This window comes from Typopeltis vanoorti, chromosome 13, assembly GCF_054136105.1.
Source record: "Typopeltis vanoorti isolate ZY-2024b chromosome 13, IOZ_Tvanoo_1.0, whole genome shotgun sequence".
NCBI lineage: Eukaryota > Metazoa > Arthropoda > Arachnida > Uropygi > Thelyphonidae > Typopeltis > Typopeltis vanoorti.
In genome coordinates this window covers 121,749,550-121,773,638 of record NC_143561.1, presented here as the reverse complement: position 1 = coordinate 121,773,638, position 24,089 = coordinate 121,749,550, and the positions used below count along the sequence as shown (strand labels likewise).

The window sequence follows — 24,089 nt, the reverse complement described above, 5'->3', positions numbered from 1 at the left end:
AATATGAGAAGAGATTGGCCCTAAGATCCAAAATAAATCCTAGCGAATTTTTTAGCTATGTGGCCAATAGGAGGAGAAATGATTGTGGAAGAATGACGTTGTGGGATAAAAATGGGAATCGAGTGACTCATGCAGAGGACATAGTGGAGTTGTTCAATGAACATTTTATTGGAGTATTTCATCCTGGAGAAGAAGGTTTCAATACTATAGGGCAGGTTCAGGGGTTAGAGGTGCAGAAGGAGAGTGTGTTCCAAATACTGAGTACTCTGGATATTAGAAATTTATTTTGCACTTGGTCAGACTATAATAAATTTAGTTTAATCCTTTATCCAAGTGTAAGCAAACAAAGTTTGCACCTGAAAATATCTTCAGGACTGAGGTAAGGTGGTACATCCTTAGGCAACTCATAGCAAAATTGGACCATGCTCTCATCACTCCTTGTCTCAGTATCTCTCATAATGCAGAACACATCTCCTTGCAGACATGTATACTGCTATGCATTGAGGAAAGGGCCACTACCCAGACCAGTTTCCCTTTGTTTAAGTGCAGGGATACCTCTTCCAAAAACTCTTAAAATCCCCAGGATCGCCCAATAATGAGTGACTCGCAGGGTCAGAAACTCAGTTGGCTCTACACCATGGCAGGCTCCCCCACCACCAAGCAGCGCCTCTCATTTGCTCATCTGGAAGGGTAACAGCAACAACCATGCCTCAGTTAACTTCACAGGCTACAGCATTGCCATTCATTACCCCCCACTCAGGCCCTGGGTGACAGCAACAGCCAAGCCTCAGTTAAAACTTCACGGGCTACAGCATTGCCATTCATCACCCAAGCTTCCAATTGGTTTCGACCTTTATTGAGGTCTCATCAGTCGAAACCGGTCTGGGTAGTGACCCTTCCCTTAATGCATAGCAGCATACATTTTCACAAGGAGATGTGCTTTGCATTATGGGTACTGATACAAGGAGTGATGAGAGCTTGGTCCACCTTTGCTCGGAGTTGCCTGGTGTTGCACCACCTTACCTCAGTCCTGAAGATATTTTCAGGCACAAACTTTGTTCGCTTACACTTGGATAAAGGATTGAACTAAATTTATTATAGTCTAACCAAGTGCAAAATAAACTTCTAACATCTTTCTCTAAATCCAGAGTAATTTAATAATAAGGTGGTACCCCTGTTGGCAACTCGTATAGGTAAATATGGCCTCTCCATTGATTCTGCCTGAGTATCACCACTCTGGGTTTGCCTCCCACTGATGAGACCTCAATAAAGGTCGAAACTGGTCTGGGTAGTGGCCATTCCCTTAATGCATAGCAGTATACATGCCCGCAAGGAGATGTGCTTTGGATAAGAGATACTATAAAAAAAAAAAAAGACAGAAACAAAAAGGTTTATTTTTCTGCAACAAAATCTTGATATTATTGATATTCTGGTGAAACCCATGACAGTTTCCATTGTAAAAATTTTCCTATTTGCTGTATAGACTTGTCTGGTTTTCAGGCGGTTGAGGGCTTACCTTTGCCAAGTTTATATTTATCAGTTGTTTTTGGGAAGTATGCACTTTCAGCATCCATCTCTTCCTCTGGAAAGAAATACTCAATACATCTCAAATGTCAGGGTCAGTTGGCAAAAGTGATATTTTTGAGATACTTTTTTTTTTTTTTGACAAGTGGATATCGAATGGAACTATTTTTGGAAGCTTCTCTGGAATAAGACTGTAGGACATGCAATTCATGCACTTAGCAGGCAGAGAAGTACTCATGATCATCAAGTTCAGGTATGGTGAAAATTTCAGATAGGAAATAAACATACAAGTTTGAGTTGCTGATGACTTTTTCTTAATTGTTACTTTCTCAGCATATGAGGATCTCAGAGCAGGTGTAGTGGTGGCTAACTTTCTTTTTGTATCTTGATATGATATATTTTGTTCCGTTTTAATTTTTTTATTTATTTTTCATCTTTCCACCTCTCACTTGCATGAGATTAAGTGGGATGATCTCCCTGAAAGTCGACACATTTAGTTTTTTTTTTTTTGCAGAGCAAGATTTGTTATCATACACTTTTCTACCACACTGGGCATAGGTAAAGCTATGACAGGCAGTTTGGGTATGTCCATATTTTTGATGTTTAAAGCATCTTAGTGAATTTGAAATGTATGCTCTAAGAGGACAGTTGAGATACCCTTCTTTTACAGATGTTGGAAGCTTAGTTTTATCAAAAGGAAGGATGATGTTCCTGGTTGGAACCAGGTGACCATTCCTACATATCAGGATGTGTCTGATGTCTGTCATTCCCTGATCTTTAAGCTCTGAACATATCTCCTCATCAGGAACATCAAGGAGATCTCATTCTGATCCACTACAAGAATTCAGTGTTTTTTTTGAGGTATTACTGTGATTGGTATTCCACCTATTGATGTTGCTCCCAGTAGTTTCTCGGAATGTTGCTGACATGATATTTCCACAAGGATATCATCATAATTTCCTTAACAGTTTTGATATGGAAAATGTCATCCTTCTGTTAAGAAGGATGACATTTTCCATATTGGCTTTTCACCTATCGCATGGATGATCAAAAACACTAGTATATTTAAACTGGTATCATATATCTTTTGTTTCTTACTTCTATTACCAAACACTGTATTTACAATATCAGTACTTGATTGGGAGTTTGGTTTGAGGATGAAGAATTCATGTTCAAGGAGTTTTAGATTTGATGCCAGAGTTCCCCACCCATATAGAGCCATACATAGATGCCCACTGACTGGCAAGCAAGCTGGTATAGCATCTGGTAGCAGGGCTACACCAGATGCTATACCAGCACAACAGCAAACTTGGATCCCAACATCAGACCATGGTGCGAGAAAGTTACTGCAACACCATTGACCCTAGCAGGCAAGCCCACTATCTGACTGATCATGGCCAGGCCATCCAGGACTGCCTGTCTTGCCAAAGCAGAGGCCAAAATATCTCCTTTTCTGGATGTCCATGAGTTGCACTGCATGGCAAACATGATGGTAGGGCATTAGAATTCAGTGATGGTGGTTTGGAAGATAGGATAGTAAAAAAGACTGAGGAGAAGTAGAGCAAAGAATACAGAAAGAAAAGCAAGGAAAAACAGTTAGAATGAAAATAACCAGTACCTGGGAGTTCCCTTCCACCATGAACAGAAGCCCCACAGGGAGGGGGCAGTTTGTGGAATGATGAGTGTGAAGTAAGGTTGGAATATGCAATTTATAGTCCAGCAGATGTGTGTAATGATAGAGATAGAAAAATTGGTAGGGGTTCTTGTCAGAATAACATCAAAGCAGTTGTCATAAAATAGTCAGGAGAAGTTTTACAGAGAATAGTGGGCGATCAGGGGGAGAACCAGAGGTCATCCCTGGAAACTGTATAAAGAGGGTGTGAGTAGGGGAGTGAGAGGCAGGTTTTTTTCGTGCAGAGTTGTGAATGATTGGAATGCCTTCCCTGAGAATATGGTGTCCTCAAAGAGTTTGAATGTGTTTAAAACAGGGTATGATGAGCTGTGTGTGTGTGTGATAAAAGGACCTCCCAGATGAGTCTTTGACTCCATGAGGTCTTGGGGTAATAATAATAATATTATTATTGTTATTATTATTATTATACTGGCACTTCCTTTAAGTCTGAAGACTCATTGCAGGAGACTGAATCTATCCACACAATCTATCACACCTCTCCTTGAACCTATTAAGAGACAGTTCACTCACAACTGATTCTGGCAACTCATTTCACTCATTCACAATTCTCCAAGCAATTCTTCAGCTTCCAGGGAAGACCCCCTTGTTCTGATCCTTCTATCGAAGTGCTGAAACATTTCCCCTGCATCTTTATATAAAATCCTTTAAGTAACTTAAATGTTTCTATCATATCCCCTCTTTTTCTCCTATCAACCAACTTCTTCACTCCACACACCCTGAATCTATCCTGATGGGAAATTTCACAAAGTACTCACCATCTTGGTCAATTGCCTCTGAATACTCTCCACTGCTTCCTCATCCCCCAAGAAATCCAGGAGACTAAACTTGAGCTGAGTAACTCAGATGTGGCCGTATCAAGAGGAATAACGACTTCCTTATCTCTACATGTTTATGTGTTCTTCAATAGCCAAATGATCTTATGAGCAACCTTAGCAATATATCTTCTAAACTTTAACTCTGTGTCCACCGCCACCCCTAAATCTCTAGCTTAATCTATTTCCTGGAGAACAATGCCATCTATATGATACAGCTTGTAATATTTTATTCAAAAATGCATAACCTTACATTTCTCCACATTAAACTGACACCCATTATTTTTTGTCCATCCTGACAGCCTATTTAAACTACCTAATTTTGTATCATCATCAAACAACTTGACATTTCCTATATCACTTATGTAAAAATTAAACAGCAATGGTTCCAGCACTGAACCTTGTGACACACCATTAGTTACCTGTTTTCGTCTTGATTTTGCACCTCCATATACCACTTTTTGATATCTCTGCAGCAGCCATCATATTATCCCCCTTAAGAAGTGTCATTTGTCCTCATTTGTGTATGCGGTCTGCTAAATGCCTTTGCAAAATTATTGGGTAGCCATTTCCCTTATCCAATTCGGCTGTTACTCTATCATAAAAATTACTAAGGATAATAGATAAATTACTAAGGCATGACAGACCCTTCACAAAGCCATGTTGACCTCCATTCTCTTTCTGGTCAATCTTACCATAATGCCTGAGATTCTAATTGGGCTGTAATTTCCTACTGCTGTCTTAGAACCTCCATTATGCAAGGAAATTATTTTCCCCTCTTTCCACCCCCTTAGAACTCTACTAGAGCTGAGACTAATATTAAAGTTCAGGGAAACTGACAGTGAGATGCACTGTCAGTTTCCCTGAACATTCTCGCACAACCCTACCTGATATCTCATTTAATTCCACAGCTGTATGTACATTGAGATTCTGCAATATCCTAAGAAACTCCAATTCATCTATGTCTGTTCCCACATCAGTGTCTGTCACATATGTTAACCACGCTACCAGCCAAGACATCTATAGACATCAAGGTTATCATGTATGCAAAGTGCATATTAAAATTGTAATATTATGGATACAAAGTGTATGAGGATGCATATTTGATCCATAATGGCTGGTAAGGTGGTTAAAGCAGTAACCTTACTAGGATGATATACCCTTGCAAAATGGTCACGCAGTAACTCAACTATTTTTTTTACTTCTGTCTCATCGTGATCATCATCACTCTTTAAGGTTAGTCTTCCATAGTCATTCTTTTTCTTACTTGCCACATAATGAAAGGACTCTTTGGGATTTCCTTTGGCATGCTTGGCTAGATTCTTCTTGTAAGCTGATTTGGCCTTCCTTACCATGCTGGTCACCTTTCTTGCTTGAGCCTTCTATTGTTCATGAGTTTGCTGGTCACTTTTCTTCTTATATACTTCCATAATTTACTATTGCTTCCTCTAATTGACCCTTAACTATATCCCATGCACTACTAACATCCTTAACCTGCAGTGTTTTATGCCATGGCACAGATTTATGCTTCTTCCTAAAGTTTTCATAATCACCTGCCTTATAGTTCCACATATACCTCTTCTTGACAGAATATTCCTCATGTTGTACATTCTTCCAAGTGAAGAGTGCATGGTCATTTTCACCAATTGGAGGCAATGTGGTCACCTTGGTTATGTATAGCTTTTCTGATCCTATGACCAGGTCCAATACTCTCCCACTCCTAATCTCCTCCATCACATGCTGCCTTAAGTAATTATCTCTTAGTAGGTGTATAAATTCTATTTCCTTCCTGCCAGTCTATATCTTCATAGTTGAAGTCCCCCATAATAATCATTCGACCTGTATTCATTGTACTAATTTAGCGATGCATGTTTTTCAGATTATGTGTGTATTATGGAACTATCTTGCCTATAGCAACAACAAACTGTATATTTTGTGTTACCTGCCTTAATCTAACACAGGAATGCTTCAAATGAACAGCAACTCTCCTACCTATCTCCTATTCGTTTGGGCTACAATTCATCAAATATCATCAGTAGTACCACTCTCCCCATCCTCTTTTCTCTATCTTCCCTGAAAATACTAATCCCTTCACATGCTAGCCTTGTAACTATATCATCTGCTGTTAGCTAAGTCACACTGATGCCTATAACTTTTCGTGAGTTTGCACTAACCAATGTCAAAAACTCCTCCCTCTTTTTCCTGATACTTCTTGCATTAGTATATAGAAACTGAAGCATCCCTTTAGTCCCCCCCCACCTTTATTTCCTGAATTGACTACCCTATTCACTATTTTTACTTGAGAGACTAGATTCCTCACTTGGTCATTCTCACACTTACTAGCTTGATCGGTGCTTTCACACAAACTCACTTGCTTCCACACTAATTGCTTAAGTTTCCCTGAATTTGCACTTCAATGTGCTCAGTGAATGAATCTCTCTGTAGACACCTAACACCAAACTGTTTAGATGCAGTCCATTAGCATTATATAGGTTCTTCTTTCCTTCAAACACAGATCCCCAGATTCAAAAATCCTACATCATTCCTTCTGCACAGTCTACATTTAGATTGTGCAGAAGGAACTCTGCTCCTCAATTCGTCTCTATCATAGTGTGGTAAGATATTTACAATCTTCACCTTCTCAATCTAATATATAAAGAGTACAGGAAGTCATCTCTGGATATTGTTCAAGGAGGGATGTGAACAAAGAAGTGCAAAGGAATTCTTTTATTTTTTTTTTTCATGGACAATGGTGAATTTATGAATACATTGTTTGAGAGTGCTTTGTCTACAGAGGATGTTGAGTATATTTAAGGCACAATACAATGATCAGTGCCTATGATAGAGTGACCTTCCACTATGAGTCTTTGACTCCATGGTGATCTGAGGATAATAATAACAATAAATGGTTCAGTGACGTTTGATTTGTTTAGACAAAGTTTTGTTGCACTGTCCCTCAAACTATAAAACTTGACACAAATAGTACATAATGCTACATTAGAATCATATTTTAACCAAATATATTCTTTGAACAAACTGACTTCAAAATTTCTTATTTTGTGAATTAATATTACTTCTCTTCGATGAGAATCATTAAAAAAATAATTTAAATTCTCTGAATGGTTCAGGTGTTTGTCTTTTCTTTATACTGTCAGTTTATTTAAGTCATCTTGCAGGGTTTTGACATCTCCCTTGACAGACTTGTTTAATATTATTATTATTATGGGCGACTCCAAGGAGTCCTTAGCCTCATCGAGGGAGGCCCTAAACATCATGTCCATCACAACTATTCGACATTCACACAGTATCTATCATACTTTATCTTGAACTCATTCACTGTCATAGCAACCCTAATAGACTCTGGCAGCTTATTCCACTCATTCACCACTCTAAAAGTAAAAAAATCTAGCTTTAACACCCTTACTAACCATACTCTTGCCCAGCTTCCATGGATGTCCCCTAGTCCTCCCACCACCAGTCCTGTTCTCAAAAATATCTTCTGAATTAATCCTATAGAAACACTTCAGCAATTTGAATGTCTCAATCATATCTCCCCTTTTCCGCCTATCAACCAATTTTTGCAACCCACAATTCTTCAACCTGTTCTCATAAGGTTCATTCCATAGACCTGCTAACATCTTGATCACTTGTCTCTGGATCCTCTCCACCTCCTCCCCATCAAGAAAAAACCCTGGCGTCCATATCTGGGCACAGTAGTCTAGATGGGGTCTTATCAAGGCTTGATACAAAGGAACAATAACTTGCTTGTCTCTGCTCGTCAAAATATTCTTTAGCATCCAAGTGATTTGATGAGCTGATTTAGCCACTTTTGCAATGTTCCCCCTAAACTTCAACTCCCAAGTCCCTGGCATCAATCTCCTGGAGTACAGTTCCACCAATGTGATATACTGCTGCTAATCTTTTCACCCCAAAATGCATAACCTTACATTTTGCCACATTAAATCGACATCCATTTTCCTTAGCCCAGTCCTCCAAACTATCCAAATCATCTTGCAAAATTTTGACATCCTGTGCACTCACTATTGCTCTACCCAACTTTGCATCATCAGAAAACATATGAACACTTCCTCTCAGATCCTTTCCTATATCGTTAATGAACAAATTGAAAAGTAGTGGTCCAAGAACAGAACCCTGTGGCACACCACTAGTCACAAGCCGTCTTTTGGACTCTACTCCTGAGTAAACTACTCTCTGATATCTCTCCATCAACCACCCTCCTATCCATCTCACCAATCCTATAACCATTCCCATATGTTGTAGTTTATGGATTAGAATTCTATGTGGTATCCTGTCAAAGGCCTTAGCCAGGTCCAGCAGTATCACTGTAAATCCATTACCCTTATCCAGTTCAGCCGTCACTGTGTTATAAAACCTGAGCAAGTTACTGAGGCATAATCTACCCTTCGCAAAATGAGTTTTACATTTGGCCAGGTTTCAAAGGAGTGGAAGGCAAGATATCACTACTATATAGGGAGTTTATAAGACTCAAGTTTCAAATTATAGGCTAATTTGTATGTCTATGTCAAGTGGTGGTTAAAGTGTTGGAGAAGTCAGTGAGGATCAAGATCCAGAACTTAGTTGACAACAGTGGCATTAATGATGATGGCCAGTATGGAATTGCTAAAGCAAGGTCATGTTTTAGTAATTTGATTAATTATTACAATAAGGTAACTGGTGCATTGTAGACAGGAGTGCATATACAGTGGTATAAATTTTGCAAAGGATTTTGTTAGACTGCTGTATGATGAGCTGATGGTTAAACCGGAATGGATGTAATTGAATAATAGATTAGTCTGTTGAACTGGGGATTGGCTATCTGGTAGGTACCAAGCTGTGATATAGAGGAGTAACATCCCAGAAGAGGAAAGTCACTTGTGTTGTGCCCAAGGTTCTGAATTAAAACCATAGGTGTTTGACCTATGTATTAATGATATTGTGGTGGAATGGAGATATTTAGTTGTTTGCAAGTGATGCAAAGTTTGGAGGAACTGTGAGGATTAGTGCAGGAGTTGTGAATTTAGAAAAGGACTTCAATAGACTTAGTGAATGTGCATGGGATTGGGATTACTGGTGTAAAGCTTTAAATTTCAGAAAAACAAACATGGGATACAGAGTATACAATCAGAGTATACTTAGAGGCAACTGACTGAAGTGGTTTCTGGAATGTTGAATATGAAAAAAAAGGTTCAGACAATACAATTAGGAGTCTAGAAGACTGAAGGAGGTGGGGGGGCATGATGAGGGGGTATGGCTCCCACTGATGAGACCTCAAAAAAAAAAGTTTGAAACAGTCTGGGTAGTGGTCCTTTCCATTATGCATAGCATTATACAGGAGTTCGTAAGCATGTGTACCTTGCATTGTGGGATACTAAAGCAATTAATGTGAAATCATTAGTCTCTATATAAAAGTAGCCTCTCATGAAATTACTTCACTTGCAAACTTTGTTTGCTTATGCTTGGATAAAGGAAGAAACCAAGAATATAATTTCTTGGCATCTTTTCGAGGCTCGTTTGGAGATTCACATAATTCCCATACCCTTCACATTCTCCTGATCTCACATCACTCGATACCTTTGCTTGGGGTATGTTAAAGAAATGGGTATTCCACCATGACCTGCCTTCAAACCTTGATGAACTAAGGGATAAAATTATGCAATATGTTTAGCGGATGTCCCAATCCTTGTTCTCAGAGATGACAGAGGACCTTTGTATGCTCTATGAAACTTGTCTTGAAAGACAAGATTCCACTGATGGTTTTGGATCATCTTGTGCAAACATATATTTCTTTGTTAATAAGCTCTTTTACTCCATAATATATGTTGTTGTTGTTGTAGTTATTCACTACTGTTTTTTTTTTTGCACTATACCGTATCAACACAACATTTTTTCTTGAAACCATTAATAGACAAAGCACTCACAACTGACTTGGGCAATCTATTCCATTAATTCACCACTCTCCAAGTGAAATATCTACTCCTCATGCCCTTGACTAACCACATTCTTATGCAACTTCCTGGGATAACCTCTTGAGGAATGATAACTCCCTTATCTCTGTGTGTGTGAGTGTGTTCTTCAATAACTAAGTAATCCTGTGAGCTATCCTGGCTACTTTGAAATGTGCTCTCTAAACTTTAACTTTCTATCTACTACTACCCCAAATCCCTAGCTTCATCAGTTTTCTGGAGTACAGTTCCCTCAACATGATACACAGCTTGTAATCTTTGTGTCTCAAAGTGCATAACTTTACACTTTTTTGGAAATTGACAGCCATTATGTTTTGTCCAGACCATCAGCCTGTTTAAATTATCCTGCAAACTCTCATCACCTTGATTAACCATTACCATACCCAACTTTGCATCATCAGCAAACAACTGAATATCTCCCATAAATTATTTCCTATATCATTCATGTACAAAATAAACAGCTGTGGTCCCAGCACAGAGCACTGCAGCACACCATTAGTCATCAGCCTGCTCCTGGATTCTGCTCCACCATATACTACTTTTTGGTATCTGTCCATGAACCAGTGATAAAACTATATCACTAGTTTTATATCCTTCCTCATTTGTTGCAGTTGTGTAATAGAGTGCCATGTGGTATCCTATTAAACACCTTTACAAAATCCAGCAGTATCATTGTGTAGCCTTTCCCTTTATTCAACTTAGCTGTCACTCTATTATTAGAAGTTAAGGCATAACTGACCCTTGTATACGTAATTACGACATAACATGACATGACGTCATGTTATGTCATACTTTTACCACCACTCTTGGTTTGTCGATTGGTCTATAATTTGCTGCCTCAGAATCAGATCGTCCTTTTTACAGTGAATTCTTTACCCTCATTCTACTCTCTGATCCTGGTTACAGGATCAGAAAATCCTCTAACCAGATCCAACACTTCCAGTACCCTGAGTCCCCTACATCACATTCTGCTTCAAGTAATTATCTCTCGGTAAGTGTATAAATTTCATTTCCTTCCTGCCATGTGATCTTTGATCATTCTGGTCTATATCACCGAAGTTGAAGTCCCCCCCCCATAATAATTACTCTCTTGCACTCATTAATAATCTGCTGAAGCATTTCTTTCACATTATCCCTGACACCCCAGGCCTATGGCAGTAACCAATTTTATATTTTGTCCAATTGGCCTCAATCTCCCACTAGATTGACTCAAAAAGAACTGCCATCTGCCTGACTGACTCCTAATTTTGTTGGCTGCATTTCATCTGCTATCATCAGCAGTACTCCACTCCTGCCCAGTTTCCTCTATTCTCCCTGAAAATACTAAATCCATTACATTCTATCCATGTAACTATGTCATCTGCTGTTAGTCAAGTCTCACTAATACTTATAACTTTTGACAATGCCCAAAACTCTTTCCTCTTATTCATGATGTTTCTAGCATTAGTATATAAAAACTGCGGCATCTCCTAAGGCCCACAACCACCTTTTCATCCTGAAATGACTATCATATTCGACATTGTTGTCTCAGAGACTAGATTCCACATTTTTTCTTCATTTACACACTCATTTGCTTCATAGGTGACTTCACTCACTCACACACACACACACACACATACTTTGCCTGCATCTGCCCTAATGTCTTTAGTTTTCCTGACTTTGCGCTTCTACACTATCCATGAACAAAGCTCTATCTAGACTCTTAATTCCAATTCCATTTAAGTGCAGTCCATCAGCATTGTAAAATCATTCTGTTTATCAAACTGAGGCCATAGGTCTACAAACTCTACATTATTCCTTCTGCACAACTTGCATATTGATTCATAAGTTATCATCGACCTTTTGCTCTTTTTTTTCTGTTCTTAGTTAGTGAGCCAAGCGCTGTGGACGTGTCTAAGAAGAGCTCCTGATTGAGATAAGTTATTCTAGGGATAATTAAGTATATATCTAGTTGTGGTAGTGTTGGAGGTGGGCGGTAGATGGCGTTGATTCGTAGTAGAGGTAAGGTGTAGAGACAGTTGAAGATGTCCTCCCGCGATGAGTCTTCGGACTCCTTGGAGGTATCAGGAATAATAATAATAATAATAATATGCGTAATTATTTGAGTAAGAGCAGCTGTAAACGTTGTGCGCTACCGGTATTATTAGTGTGGGGGATTTTTCTTGCCTAAACTTAATTATGAAATCGCTATTATTAGACCTAGTAACCTGCAGGGAAAAAAAAAAAAACAGCGGTGGCATTGTCATTCCATGACTTTAATTTAGATTTCAGTTGTTTCGTTAAGTGTGAGGGCTGTTATATGTATTCTTTCGATTACATAAATGATTTCTGGATGTTTAGAGTGGATGGAAGAAGGGTGTGTGCGAAGTGTGACCTGAACGATGAACAGATGAATGCAAATATGAAATTGATGACAGAAAGTGTTAGTAGCGAGAATATCGCTGGGAAAATAAGTGCACGTTTGAAAGAGAAGGATGGTGAGAAAGAGAGGAGAAAAAATGTTAAAAAATCAGTAAAAAAGAAAAAGAGTGATTTGAAAACCATAACAGATGTTAAAAGGGACGAAAGTGAGGCGAGACTGGTGGAAGGAAATGAAATTGAGAGAACGAATGATACTAGAAATATTATGTGACACAGAAATCGAAAGTGAAAAACATTGAACGAATGAATGATAACGGAAAAAGAATGAATGATGGCAAAAGCTGGACGCATGTTGGACTGAAAGTATGGAAACAAAGAAAGATGAATGACAGTGAACGTGAGAAGAATGATAGTGAAAGTTAGATGCATGTTAGACCGAAAGTACGGAAACAAAGAAAGATGAATGAGATTGAAAGTAAGAAGAATGATAGCAAAAGTTGGACGAATGTTGGACGAAAAGTACGGAAACAAAGAAGGATGAATGAGAGTGAAAGTGAGAAGAGGTGGTCGAGAATTAGAAAGATGGAATGATAGAGAGAATGTGTCGCAAGATTTGGAAGTTGAATTGGAATGGATGAGGCAAGAAATGAAATGGATGTGGAATGAAATTAAGAGAATTCAGCTCAAAACTATTAAAATAAATCATGATGGCATGAAAGAGTTAACAAAAGATGAGCGAGTGGCTTTGTATGGCGACTCCATTATTAAAGGTGTGCTAGAGGATAGAATGCACAAGGTATGTTTTCCAGGGCGGTAAAATGAGTAGAGTGATTGAGGCATTGAATATGAGGCAGGAGCGAGCAAAGGAGTTGATGGTTTTAATTGGTACAAATGATTTGTGAGAGGACAAAGAGCGTGTTAGAATGGATATCAGGAGGCTGCTTGGAAGGATAAAAGAGAATAGTGTGACAGGAAGGGTAATCAGTGTGTTGCCTAGGTATGACTGTGATGAAATGAGGCAGAGAGCAAGGATTATGAATGATATGCTCGCTGAAATGTGTGAGGAGATAGGAGTACAGTTTGTTAATGTGTGGAATGAGTTTGAGGGACGAAGTGAGCTGTATGGGAGCGATGGACTGCATTTCAGTGGTTATGGTGTGAGTCGCTTGGAGAGACTGCTGCTGGAAAGTGGAGAAGTGAATAGAGAGAATGAATCAGAGCGAGAGGGGAGTGATGTGGAAGAGCAGGAAAGTAAGATAGGAGAGATTGAAGAGGTGGAAATGAATGGGGAAGTGAGTGGTATGAGTATAGAGAATGGGTGTGCAAGAGGAGCAGGAAAATGGGGAGGTTCAGGGGGGACAGAGGTACACAGCATGAGAAAGGTAGATGCTCCAAGTGGAGGTGAGAGCATGTGTAGGCAGGAAAGGAATGGGATGACTAGGGATCAAGAGGAAATATATGAAATTGAAAAGGGTTCTAAAATGAAGAAGCAGAAAGGGAAATGGCCCCAGTCTAGCATGGAGAGATCACATCAAGTGAGTGGTATCACTGGAACTAGCTGTAGATCCAGAAATGAGCTGTCGTGTTTTGTATCCCAATGCTAGAAGTATAAGAAACAAGGCAGATGAAATGGTTGCACTAATTACGTCTGTGCACCCAAAGATTGTCGGAATAAGGGAGATATGGTTGGAAGAGGATGACATCCTGACAGGAATAGAGATGGAAGGGTATGATGTGTTTCGTGAGGATAGAAGGGGTAAAAACGGAGAGGGAGTGCTATTGATAAAGAAAGAGTTATATCCATACAAAGTAGAGATGAAAGAGGGAAATAGTGCCAGTGGTTTTGAGGCAGTATGGTGTGAGATAGAGGTGAATAGAATCAAATACTTGGTGGGATGTTGTTATAGATCAGGTAATGTGGATGGTGGTGATAGTGAAATGTATAGTCAAATTAGCCAAGCAAATAAGAAAAGGGTGATCATTATAGGTGATTTTAATTATGGCAATATAGACTGAAATGATGAGATAGCAACTAGAAGTAAAGAAAATGAGTTTCTTGAGTTTTTGAGGGATAACTTCCTCAGACAGTATTTAAAGAGGGCACATGAGGATTAAGGGTCTTGGATTTCGTCATCTCATCAGAGGATGTAATTAGTGTCAAATCATCCACCAATTAGTGAGAGTGAATATGAGGTGATTACCTGGGTGGTTGCCAGCAGTGCGTGGATCCCTGTGAGAAAAGGGTATATGTGGAACTACAAAGGGGGTGATCATGAAGAACTCAGGAGACAGCTTGCGGGTGTAGCATGGAATGAGGAGTTAGCTGGAAAAGAGATGAATGCAGCTTGGGGGATTTTCAAAAACTATCTAGTAGATGCAATGTCTAAATGTATTCTAAGGGTGAGAAGGTTAAATAAGGTAGGTGTGAGATGCATAAATAACAAGATTAAGCATGCAATACAGAGAAAAAGGGCAGCATAAGAGAAGTGAAAATAACCAATTTCATGAGGTCTACAAATACCAGGCAAGGAGAGTGACTTGGTTGGTGGGAGTAGCTAAAGAGAGGAATGAACAGTTAGCTAATGAAGCCAAAAAGAATCGTAGGGAGTTCTTTCAATATGTAGCCATCAAAAGAAAGAATGATTATGGAAGGATGACATTGATTTAAGAAAATGGTATAAAGACATCTGTTGCAGAATGTGTGCTGGAGATACCTAATGAGCAGTTCATAAAGATCTTTCAATCTTGTGAATGTGACTTCATGGAGAGATTGAGAGCAGTTGATGATGGGGAGGAGAGACTGACTGTAAGTGAGCAAAAGGTGTCTGGGGAGTTGAGTAAACTAGATGTAAATAAGGCTGTGGGACTTGATAATATATTACCGCGTATTCTAAAGGAATGTGCCAGGGAGTTGACACCTGCCTTGACATATTTTTTTAATACGAGTTAACACTTGGTCAGGTTCCTAAAGAGTGGAAGGAGGGCAAGATTGTGCCACTTCATATAGGAGGTGATCGAACTCAAGTCAAACTATAGGCCTATCTGTGTGTCAGGTGTTGTGGTTAAGTTATTGGAGAAGCTTGTGAGAACTAGGATCCAGAGTTGGGTTGACAACAATGGTATTATCTTTGATGGACAGCATGGATTTACTAAAGGGAGGTCATGTTTCAGTAATCTACTTACTTATTACAATAAAGTGACTGCTTCCTTGGACAGAGGAGAAGGATACACCATAATATACTTGGATTTCGCAAAGGCTTTTGATAGAGTACCTCGTAATAAGTTGACACTCAAACTAGAGCAGATGGGGTTGGATATTAGGTTAGTGCTGGCTATCTGATAGGTATCAACAAGTTATGTATGGGGGTGCGATATCCAGGAAAGGGAAAGTCACTAGTGGAGTGCCTCAGGGGTCTGTTTTAGGACCATTACTGTTTAACTTGTGTATTAATGATATTGGCGACAATTTGGATGGAGATATTTAGTTGTTTGCAGATGATGCAAAGTTGGGACGAACCATAAAGAGAAGTGAAGATGTTGTGGCCTTACAGGAAGACTTGAATAGATTGAGTGATTTGACACGGAAATGGAGATGTGAATTCAATGTTGCAAAATGTAAGGTTTTAAAATTTGGAAAATAAAGATGGGATGCAGAATTTATGCTTGGTGAGAATATATTGTTGGAAGTGGAGGAAATAAGAGATCTGGGGGTGATAGTGGATAAGAATCTAAAATTTAGGGGACACATCGCCAAAGTTGTGAAGACAACACAAAGGTTTCTTAGAATGATGCAGAGGACACTGACGTGTAGAAGTAGGGAGATTCTTGTTCCGTTGTATAAGGCTTTGATTAGTCCACACATGGACTTTTGTGCCCAGATTTAGTCACCGGGTTTTCAGAAGGATGAAGAGATGTTGGAAATAGTCTAAAGGTGACTGACTAAGGTAGTTTCTGACCTCTGGAATGTCGAGTATGAGGAAAGATTGAGAAATGTAATTTACAGAATCTGGTGGAGAGGAGGAAGAGGGGAGATATGATAGAGACCTACAAGTTGGTAAGGGGGTTGTCATAGGATCAATGGTGGAGAAGCTCTACAGAGAATAGTGGGAGATCAAGGGAGAACCAGAGGTCATCCCTGGAAACTGTATAAAGAGGGTATAAGTATGGTAGTTAGAGGCAGGTTTTTTTCGTGCAGAGTTGTGAATGATTCGAATGCCTTACCTGAGAGTGTGGTGTCTGCGAATAGTTTGAGTGTGTTTAAGACATGGTATGATGAGATGTGTGTGTGTGTGAGATAAAAGGACCTTCCAGATGAGTGTTTGACTCCATGAGGTCTTGGGGTAATAATAATAATGTTTTGTTGCTTCTGTCAGCCTTTAAATCTTGTGCTTTGTCCTGTGAAGGAGTATATGCAAACACATTTCTTTTTTCAGGTCTTCTACATTCTCTTGAATTTCTGCAACCACACTTCCAGTATTATCACTGATGTTTACATTTTCTGGTCTTCTATTAATACTCTTTAGTCTATTATCACATAATTTGTAGTTTCAACATTCACTCGTGAAACATTTATTACACTCGCTCACCAGTTTCGCTCTCCTTCCACAAATCTTTCAACTTTCATGATGAATACATCTCACAAATTTTATACTGGACAGATTCACCAAATTTTGTTCACCTAATGAAGACATCTACTTGCCATTGTTCTGATTGTGCATAGATGCATTTCAGAACAGTATATAATTTATGGAAATGTATGCATTTAAATTTAAATAACTCTGTCTGTCTTGCACACTTATATAACATATGAATACAATAAATTCACTCAGTAAAAATAACAAGTAAAAATTAGAAAAATTTGAAAATATTATTTAGCTTTCCACAGCATTATGAATTCACGACGTTCACTAAATATCCTCCAACAGATTCATAGTGAAGAATTTTTGGAGACACAACCCACATATTAGAATAATTACTTTACTTTACATTAAGCAAGTAATAATTGACATTTCGACCTCTGTGTTTAGGTCATCATCATCAGTAACATATGTACAATATATATACAAGCTACTTTTCGCTGCACTATACAAAAGTAAAATGAATCTAAATGTTTGTTAATCATTTATCCTAGCCTGACCTCTGGTGAGTAAAAGAAATGGAACTACATTAAATAATTTTTACAGTCCTTTTGTATTGAGATTTCTTCTGCATGGTGTTGCTCTGGTTGCTATAAGGGGTGAAGATGGTCCTCCACATTTTTATAATAATTAATCCATTTTTTTTTCCAGATTTGGATGATGTTTTAGCATTCAAGAAGCTTCTTTGAATTTTCTTTCAAACCAGGTTTTGGTGCAGTGCAGTGTAGGGACTTAGTGCTGCCTTTCGAGTCAATTCTGCATGTTTGGAGCATGGTCCAATTGGTCTGTTTTACCATAGTGGAGATATTTAATGTGGCATTTGTGTTCATCTTTTCTTATTGGGAATGGTGTATCCTGCTCCTATGTAAGGTAGGTTACAGGTACATCAAATTTTGTAAACTCCTAGGTGGGCAAGGTATGGAAGAGAATCTTTGGGGGAGCTAAGTAAATTTCTCAATTTTGTCAGGGGTTTGAAGGTTGTCTTGATGTTGTATTTAAGTAGTGTTCTATCTATTTTTTTCTGAAATGTCCCTAATGTAGGGTATGTCTATGGCATTCTTGTAATCTTTTTTGCATTTAGTGGCATGTTTATGGAGAATCTTGTGAACTCTGTTTTTTTATTTTGCTAATGTTTGGTTAATGATTTCAAATTTTTGGTTCAGAGCTTGTTCATTGGTGCAAATTGCTAAGGCTCTGTGTTTGAGTGTGCTGATGACTTCTAGTTTTTGTGTCAGACAGTGATATGAATTTTTACATATATATTGTCCTGTATGTGTAGGTTTGTGGTAGACCATGAAGGAGAGGAAGCCTCAAGGAAGGTGTGTGACGAGTGTGTCGAAAAAAGGAAGAGAGTTGTTTTCGATTTCGATGGTGAATTGGATATGTTTATGTTGTTTTTTCAGGTGGCTTAGGAATGTATTTAATGTTTCACAGAGCCTAATAACCATATATAATAATATATTATTATTTATCTATGATAATATATCTAAATTAACCCGGGTTCATTTCATATTAAGTAGTCTTCTTAATTCTTACACTTGAAAAAAGTTGCATGTATTTACAAATGGATAAGAGTCTAGTGATAGAGTCCAAATCTTAAAATATATTTTTGAATAATTTTAAGTTATGAAATAATTTGTACCAGGTACATTATAATATTTTTTTTTCCAGAAGGTATTTCAGATTCATGAGTTATTTATTTTTCAGGACTGCCTGGTCCAAGAGGTGAGAAAGGTGACCTTGGTCCATTGGGTCCTCCAGGTGAGCCAGCTCCAAGAGGAGATCCAGGACTTCCAGGTTTACCTGGTCTTAAAGGTTAGTTGCAGAACTGTTTATGTGTAATTTCAGAGGAACTTGCAGCATAGTTAATTTTGTCATCAACATTTAAACTTAGCCTAGTTGCTCACTTAGGTAACATAGATGCTCTCAAATCACCAGATTGTAGATTTAAATTCCTGCCATGGACATGGCTGTTTGTAGTTGTCTTTGGTTGAGACATGAATTATATTGCCTGGTGTGAGATCACTGTCCCAATTATTGGAGTCTTGAAGTGGCTTAAAAAAGTTCCATGCTTGATCTCTATAGCCTCGTTTCTGACTAATTAAAATGAATAATATAATCAAAAATTATGCAAAATTCTTTAGCCTACCCATTGTACTGATGTTCTATAGATTTACAACCTATAGAACATCAGTACCAGAATGGAATTATGTGAATTAGCTTGAAATGAGGGCAAACGATAATGGCACTGTCAATTCATTGTTAGTAACTTTGGCATGATCAGATTTTGAACAGCATATTATATTTTCAGGGTTATGCCACAAGAATCCAATAGCACTGGACATCTTGGAGATATGGTGGATAGGAATTTGAAGTTAAAATTCCCATAACAAAAGTAGCAAATAGAATTCAGAAGGTAATAGTGATGTTGATACAAACATTTACACATTAGGATAAGGAAGGCAATTTGCCTCTTTACAAGGCCTTGATAAGACTTCACTTAGACTGTTGTGCACAGATTTGGTTTGCTGAGTTTCAAGAGGATAAAGAAACTGTGTCAAACGTGTGGACAGACTTATGTGTTCGTCGAACATGTTGTTTATTATTTTAACGGTATAATAGAACACAGAAACTAAGTAAATAATTAATTTATTGACTTGATGCTGATATTTCGCTGGTATTATAACCAGCATCTTCAGAGCACAAAAACACTGTTTGTCACAATATGCGAGACTAAAACAACATGGTGTACTTAACCAAAATTGTAGCAGCAATACAAAGACTAGAGTCCTGATTTTGGCGCCCTCTATCTGGAAAAAAAAAAAAAAAACCGCTATCATATATTACTAGAGTCCTAGAAAAGTGCTAGTTTTTTCTTAATATGACTGTCTCCCAGATCTTCGGCAAGTTAATACAGCCATATTTGTTGAGATTTGGAGTGTGTTTTAGGGCTTCTGTCGCCTCTAAGAACAATCTCTCTGATTTATATGGGTTTCTGTGTAGTACTTTTGTGTTTTTCCAGTTGATCCTGTGTGCAGGGGTATCCAGAGCATGGTCTGCTAGGCCCGACTTCCCATAATGATATTTCCGGACGTATCGTTTATGTTCGCTGATGCGGATATTCACAGTTCTTCCTGTTTGACCGTAGTAGGCTTGATTGCATGAGCAGGGTACTTGGTAGACTCCTGGATGTGATAAAGGAGGAATGCTGTCCTTGGGTGAGCGGATGAGGGTGGCTAATTTGCTATATGGTCTGAATGTAGTGCGTAGTTTATGTTTATTGAGAATTCTTGAGATCTTTTCAGATGTGCCTTTAATGTAAGGGATGGTGACTGTTTTGTTGTAGTTCTCTGTGGTGGATGGTGGGAGGGGTTTCTTGGGAGTGTTCAGTATTTTGTTTATTTTTTGTGGATTGTAGCCATTGGCCAAGAAGGTGTGGCGTAAGTGAGTCAGTTCAGCAGTCAGAGCCTTGTCATTTGAACAGATTGCTCTCGCTCTATGGGTTAGCGTTTTTAATATGCCATATTGTTGAGAAGGATGATGGTGTGATTGTTTGTGTAAGTATCTGCCTGTATGTGTGGGTTTTCTGAAAACTGAAAATGATAAGGAACCATCTGGGAGACGTGTGATGAGTGTATCCAGGAAGGGCAGACAGTTGTTGGCTTCCTGTTCCATAGTAAAGTGGATTTTTGGATGTTGGCTATTTAAATGTGCTAAGAATGTTTTCAATGTCTCAGGGCCATGTGGCCAAATAGCAAGCACATCATCAACATAGCGTAGCCAAAGTGTTGGTTTGAGAGTGGCTGTATTGATTGCTTGTTTTTCAAGGTGTTCTATGTAAAAGTTGGCTAGGGGGGGAGAAAGGGGGGAGCCCATGGCTGTCCCATCAATTTGTTTGTATATTTTCCCTTTCCATGTGAAATATCCTGCATGTATTGTGAATTTGAATAGTTCAAATATATCAGGGGGGAAGTGTGACTTCAGTAGATTGAGGGTTTCTATTAGTGGTACATTTGTGAATAGTGAAGTGATGTCAAAGCTTACTATTAAGTCTGAGCTTTTTAGGGTGAGGTGTTGTAAGATGCTTTTTAGGTGTGCTGAATTTTTGATAAAGGAGGGAGAATTGTTAGTGAGAGTGGCTAGTAGCTTCGCTAAATGTCTAGCCAGTTTGTATGTGGGACTATTTATACTGTCCACAATTGGGCGTAGGGGTGTGCCTGGTTTGTGAATTTTTGGTGATCCATAGATCCACTCATCACAAGTCTCCCAGATGGTTCCTTTTCATTTTCAGTTTTCAGAAAACCCACACATACAGGCAGATACTTACACAAACAATCACACCATCATCCTTCTCAACAATATGGCATATTAAAAACGCTAACCCATAGAGCGAGAGCAATCTGTTCAAATGACAAGGCTCTGGCTGCTGAACTGACTCACTTACGCCACACCTTCTTGGCCAACGGCTACAATCCACAAAAAATAAACAAAATACTGAACACTCCCAAGAAACCCCTCCCACCATCCACCACAGAGAACTACAACAAAACAGTCACCATCCCTTACATTAAAGGCACATCCGAAAAGATCTCAAGAATTCTCAATAAACATAAACTACGCACTACATTCAGACCATATAGCAAATTAGCCACCCTCATCCGCTCACCCAAGGACAGCATTCCTCCTTTATCACATCCAGGAGTCTACCAAGTACCCTGCTCATGCAATCAAGCCTACTACGGTCAAACAGGAAGAACTGTGAATATCCGCATCAGCGAACATAAACGATACGTCCGGAAATATCATTATGGGAAGTCGGGCCTAGCAGACCATGCTCTGGATACCCCTGCACACAGGATCAACTGGAAAAACACAAAAGTACTACACAGAAACCCATATAAATCAGAGAGATTGTTCTTAGAGGCGACAGAAGCCCTAAAACACACTCCAAATCTCAACAAATATGGCTGTATTAACTTGCCGAAGATCTGGGAGACAGTCATATTAAGAAAAACTAGCACTTTTCTAGGACTCTAGTAATATATGATAGCGGTTTTTTTTTTTTTTTTTTCAGATAGAGGGTGCCAAAATCAGGACTCTAGTCTTTGTATTGCTGCTACAATTTTGGTTAAGTACACCATGTTGTTTTAGTCTCGCGTATTGTGACAAACAGTGTTTTTGTGCTCTGAAGATGCTGGTTATAATACCAGCGAAATATCAGCATCAAGTCAATAAATTAATTATTTACTTAGTTTCTGTGTTCTATTATACCGTTAAAATAATAAACAACAAGCTGTGTCAAAGTTGCAAGGAAGAGTTATAGATTACATTGGGATTATGGAACATATTAATATATTATGAGGACAGATTCAGAGTACAGTGATGCCTCGGCTAACGAAGATAATTTGTTCCGGAATCACAATCATTAGCCGAAACGTGATTTCCCATAGGTTTCTATAGAAAATTGTTTAATTCGTTCGGATGCTGCCTACTATTTAAAGATAAGTTTTATAAAATAGTAAAAAGCACACTATAAAAGGGCAAAAACTCAACAAAGGCTGAGATGAACAGCTACCCAATTAGATGAAGGAGAATGGAAAGTAGAATGAAAAACTGATGATCTTTACACTATTATATACACTTTAATTAACTGAAAATATGTACACAATGTTTTACTATTCTTCTTCCAAATTTTCAAAGTTTATTCAAGGTAAGTCTTCTCTTCTTCAATAGCTGGCCTCTGTCTCTTTGCTAAAGGAGAAGTCAAAAATCTGTCCAAAGTTGATTGAACTTCTCTTTTTTTTTTCAGAATGTTTTTAAAGTGATTCAGACACTTGTCTTCAACCAAGGCACAAAGTCTGTTCATTTCAGCTTTGTTGGGATGCCACTTTGTAGCCAAAGACTGAAACTCTTCCTAGTAGTGCAGCATTTTTTTAATGTCACTTTTTGGCATTCTTCCCTTTTTATTGCTGTTCTCCTCCTCTGATGAGCACTCTTTATCTTCCTTGTCTCTTTCCTGATTCAGTTGCTTTTTCAACTCTTCAAGTTCTTCTGTTTTCAGATCTTTTAAGTGTTCTTCAACTAATTCTTCTACATCTTCTTCATTTACCTCCAAATGTAATGCTTTGCCCAAGGAGACTATCTTATCTACAGTGTCAACATTTTCAGCAGCAAGTTCCCCAACAGGATCTTCAGCATCTTGAACACCGGAAACAGCACTTCTTATCTTGCAGCAGTCTGGCCATAACGTTTTCCAGGCAGCATTAAGTGTCCTAAATGACACTTTGTCCCATGCCATGGCAGTGACTTCAATAGCATGAAGGATATGATAATGATCCTTCCAGAATTCACTCAGAGTCAGACTGGTAAATGAAGTTGCATCAAAACATCTTTGCAACCCATATGACCTGTTGGTCTGTGGGTTGCAAAATAGATGTAGCATTTGCAGGAAGAAATTTTATCTTGATAAAGTTAAATTCTGCCTCCAAATCTTCTTCCAAGCCAGTGGATTCTCTGGAGCATTGTCTAGAAGAAGCACAGCCTTTTCAGGCAAGTTTTCTTCTCTCAGGTACTTTACTTTTTCACCGTGGGCCCAAACACCTCCACGATCCACTCTCTGAATATGCTTCTTTTTACCCATGCCTTGGTGTTTGACTTCCAATAAACACTAAGCATAGGCTTGCAAACATTCTCCTTCTTGAAAATTCTTGGTGTCTCAGAGTGGCAGACCAACATTGGTTTAATTTTGAGATCACCATTTGCATTAGCACAAAATAAAAGAGTTATTCTATCTTTCATAGGTTTGTACCCTGGCATACACTTCTCTTCTTTTGTGATGAAAGTTCTTTTGGGCATTTGCTTCCAGAACAACCCAGTTTTGTCACAATTAAACACTTGTTCTGGCTTGTATCCATGAATAATGGTCCACTCCTGAAATTCTCTAACAAACTTCTCAGCTTCCTCTTTATTTGCACTGGCTCCTTCTCCATGTCTAATTACACTATGGATCCCTGACCTTCTCTTGAGCTTCTCAAACCATCCTCTGCTTCCTTTGAATTCTTCCTCTGCCTCTGCTGTA

At 38.6% G+C, this 24,089-nt stretch overlaps 1 protein-coding gene across 1 annotated transcript in view; it reads left to right on the top strand.

Moving 5' to 3' along the window:
* Window positions 1-24,089, top strand: part of Col4a1 (Collagen type IV alpha 1) — a 903,940-nt gene that overhangs the window by 567,876 nt on the left and 311,975 nt on the right. Inside the window, exon 24 of the mRNA XM_090402880.1 lies at window positions 18,719-18,826. Within this exon, the coding sequence (XP_090259006.1) occupies window positions 18,719-18,826 (108 nt within the window). The remainder of the gene's footprint in view (window positions 1-18,718; window positions 18,827-24,089) is intronic.